Source organism: Lygodium microphyllum, chromosome 10, assembly GCF_053477565.2.
Source record: "Lygodium microphyllum isolate KBCC chromosome 10, Lygodium_microphyllum_v1.1.10, whole genome shotgun sequence".
NCBI lineage: Eukaryota > Viridiplantae > Streptophyta > Polypodiopsida > Schizaeales > Lygodiaceae > Lygodium > Lygodium microphyllum.
In genome coordinates, this window is record NC_141144.1 from 90,319,377 (window position 1) to 90,323,323 (window position 3,947).

Here is a 3,947-nt window from a genome sequence, read left to right on the forward strand (position 1 = left end):
TGGCATAGGCCAAGAAACTGGTTGAGGAAGAGAAGAAATAACAGGGGTAGAAGCAAGCATAGGAGCAGAAGATGGCATCGGTGTCATGGATCCATTCTGTAGGCGGGTTTTCCATATCCTCCTCTTGGTCAAAGTCGAGACTGCATCCTGGGCATCTTGCCAATCCGTTTTAAGACCCATAGGCTTCGTGCGATCTTCAAGAAGCTCTCCTAATTCTTCCTGAAGAGTAGGATCTGCAGCTTGCAAGAAAAGCTCAACTTTCTCAACATCCAATGCTCTTTGTTCAATGGCATCAACCTGACTATACCTCTCTTCAAATTCTCATATCAACTCTGAAGCAGCTAGACCTTTGTTTGGCATGTAGACCCACTCTTGGAATGACCACCGTGTAGCCATCCCAAAGTCCTCAAGGAAATACTCTTCTTTCAGGGCCTTCTTAAAATCTTGCCAATGCGAATTTTGAAGAAAAAGATCAGTCACTTTTGCCCTCAAGGCGGGTGTGACAAGACAAAGGAAATACTTACTCATAAGTCCTGCTGGTACTCCAAAAAATCCCATCTTGATCTCATACGTCTTCAAATAAGCTGAAACATTACGGCCATCAAATAGCTTCTTTTCATTCTCAACTGCTTCAATCGCCTTAGTCGCGCTGATTGCATTCTCCTGCTCCGAATATAGTTACCTTTGTTGAGACAACTATTCTTGATGCAACTGCTGCTGCTGCATATACAATTATGTTTGCTGATTTTGAAGCTGCATATACATAGACATATTCTACAAAATCTGCTTTAAATCATCTGTTGAAGTACTTGAAGTAGCAGTCAATGATGGAGCTGAAGTAGAGGACAAAGCAGGAATTGTAGAAGAGGCTGAAATTGATGCTGAAGTATCTCCCATCCTGAAATTTATGCGACGGTGTCACGTCGGGTTCACCAAAGATGTCGAAGGGTTTTCGAAAGCAAAGTCGCGACCATAGAGGTTCTTGAGAAATTCCAAGATAGAAGATTCCTCAATTCCGAAGGTCTTCAAATGCAAGCGCTTACTTCCTTAGGTGTTAGAAGAGATTAGGATGATGACAATAAAACTCATGTCACTGTTATACCTATCTCAATCTGCAAAATTCTCATAGCTGAAGTCTTTTCACGGCTGTCAGAATTGGCATTACAGCTCAAACAACAGTCAAAGTCACTCAGAAATACAACAGTTATATCTTGTTATAAAACTCCTTAATAACAAAGGCGTTCCGGGTACAAAATCTTAACAAGCGTACCGAAGACACAATGGTGTTGATTGCTGGTCATATCCAGATAGGGAGTTGTTGATTGAGCTCATAGACAGTCATTGGATTCAATGCAGCGGTGAGCAAAGCCAATTCACCAGCAACCAATGTTGTGTTTGTGATGATAAGTACATAGATGTGCTTTACAGAGTGGCATAACTACAACTCTGGGGAAAGTGGCAAGGAAGTCATGGCTTCAAAATAATGACAGTATGCGATTCTGTAATGTATAATATATGATCTATGAGTAACTTTAACCGAATGCTCCAAGCTGATTCAGCTCTATCCAAGTAGTGGAAATAGTCTGAGGGCAATGAAGGGCTGGATGCTCTGTTCCTTGATGTAGAGTATGCCCTGTTCTTGCTCGATTGTGCCAGATCTTGATGCAGAGTATGCTCTGTTCTTTCTCGATTGTGCCAGATAACATGGAAAAGCTCCTCTCTCTCTCTCTCAGTGTCTGTGTCTTTCACTCTCTCTTCTCTTCTCACGATCTATGGTTCTTTATCTGTTCGATAATCCCATCAGCCAGCTCACTGTGACTGTAATTCTTACCATAAAATTTTACAAACTCCATCTTCGGATCCATCAAATACATTAGGATTAAATGATCAACAAGATAGTCGGATCCTTCATCTTTCATCTTCATGAAATAAGTTCGATAAGCTCAAGCTAATTGTCGAATTTCATTGACTGCACCAGGAGCTATTCGACATGATCTCGCTCTAGATCAACAGATAGGTATGATAACAATGCCTTCTTTGGTCCAGCAGGATGACAATTCACGTTCCACCCTTCCGATCACATAATTCAACAACATACTGCGGTCTTTTTCCTCTATCGACGCTTCCTCCTCCCCCCAAATGCCTGTCGCCTTGAACTCTTGCTTTTCTTCACAATCCTTTGTTTTTTTTAATCTTCCCCTCCCTTGATGCACTCCGTTCCTCTCCCCTTTGCGTTTTTTCCCCCAGGCCTCAATACTCTGCAGGTCCCCTTTTTATTTCGAGCCCCTTTTTCCCCTCCAGAAAAGCGGCCGCCTCAGAAAAGCAGTAGATACATACCATCACCAATCGTGCCCACAAACAGATCCCCTTCTAAACCTGATTTATTAATATCAGCATGTACTTCTCCACCTCTTTCTACAGCTCCTGTCACACCACACACTTTCAAGGAGAGAACAAATGTGACAGCATCTGGAGAAACTCCTTCTAATTGCATCTTCTTCACACAGTTCACCACTTCCTCTCCAAACCCATGTTCAACATAGCCTGCTACTAGTGCATTCAAAGAAATTGTGTTTCGATCTGAAAGGGCTTCAAACACCTTATGAGCTTCTATAAGCAAGCCAGCTTTGCTGTACATATCCACCAGCGTACTGCCCACATGAAGGACTCTCTCCAGCCCCTTTTTGGTAATTTCAGCATGTAGTTCTTGGCCTGTCTCTAAGTCTCCTACATCACCGCAAGCTTTCAAAGTGAACAAATATGTCACAGCATCAGTAGCTTTGGCTTGTAGCTGCATTTGATGGAGACATCATAGAAGTTCCTTGTTAAACCCAAATTCAACATATCCAGTAATCATTGCATTCTATGAGACTGCATCTTCCACTGGTAATTGGTCAAACACTAGGCGAGCATCTGCAAGCAACCCACACTTTGAATACATACACACCATTGTGTTGCCCATACAAAGCTCCCTTTCTAATTCCCATTTTGTTGATTCGGTGTGTAACTATTGGCCTGTTGGAATGGAGACTATACTGGCAAAGATTTCAAACTGCACAAAAATGTGCCAGCATCCAAGGATAGGCCTTCTTCTTGCATCTCCCTGAAATAGTTGAGCACTTCCTCACTGAGCCCATATTTGGAGTATCCAGCAATCATTGCCTTCCATGAGATTGCATCTCGAACCTGCAATCCATTGAACACGTTTTGTGCTTCTGGAAGCAAGCCACCTTTGCCATACATGTCCACTAGTGTACTGCCTACATGTAGCTCCATTTCCAAACCTCTTTTAGTTATGTCAGCATGGACATCTTGACCTGCTTCTAGAGCCCCCATAGTGCCACAAGCTTTCAGACGGACAAAAAGACAACCCTGTTGGGAAATACACCTTCCTGTTCCATCCATCCATAAAGTTCAATACTGGCTAGATCATGACCTTGTAGAAAAACACCAGCAATCATTGCACCCCATGATCCTACATCTAAATTTGCCAGCTCATTGAACACTTCATATGCTTCAGCAGGTTCTCCATGTTTGGAGTACATATCAATGAGTGCATTTCCTACTTCTACATTAAAATCGGATTCTGACCTGATTATCTGATCAGGTATCATTCTACCATGCCTTACGACCTCAATGCTATTATAAGCTTTTAGAACACATGTCAATACGAACTTGTTTGATACAGGGCCCTCAAGCTGCATAATATCATACTAATGGAGAGCCTTCTCTCCCTATACTGCCCATGTAGAACAAAAATGTAAACACAACGACTAAGTATGTACAAAGTAACAAATGTCACACACACAACTTTTTCGTGGATTTCACACCTCGGATGCGCAGCAGTACGACAGCGAGCTTCTCATGAAGTGAATAATATACAACACGACGGCAGAGCAAAGCACTATAGCACTAGCAACATTGTTATTTGTAGGATTAGAAGCTAC

General features: G+C 42.3%; 2 protein-coding genes across 2 annotated transcripts; both read right to left on the minus strand.

Moving 5' to 3' along the window:
* Positions 1-2,314: 2,314 nt before the first annotated feature.
* Positions 2,315-3,336, minus strand: LOC148030267 (pentatricopeptide repeat-containing protein CRR2, chloroplastic-like). Its single transcript, XM_087687376.1, has 2 exons — positions 3,037-3,336; positions 2,315-2,791 (listed from the first exon to the last, which is right to left on the minus strand). The coding sequence occupies exons 1-2, from the start codon at positions 3,334-3,336 to the stop codon at positions 2,315-2,317; spliced, it is 777 nt and encodes a 258-aa protein (XP_087543502.1).
* Positions 3,337-3,350: 14 nt separating this feature from the next.
* Positions 3,351-3,704, minus strand: LOC148030268 (pentatricopeptide repeat-containing protein At3g26782, mitochondrial-like). Its single transcript, XM_087687377.1, has one exon. It carries the CDS (start codon positions 3,702-3,704, stop codon positions 3,351-3,353), a length of 354 nt encoding a protein of 117 aa, XP_087543503.1.
* Positions 3,705-3,947: the final 243 nt, after the last annotated feature.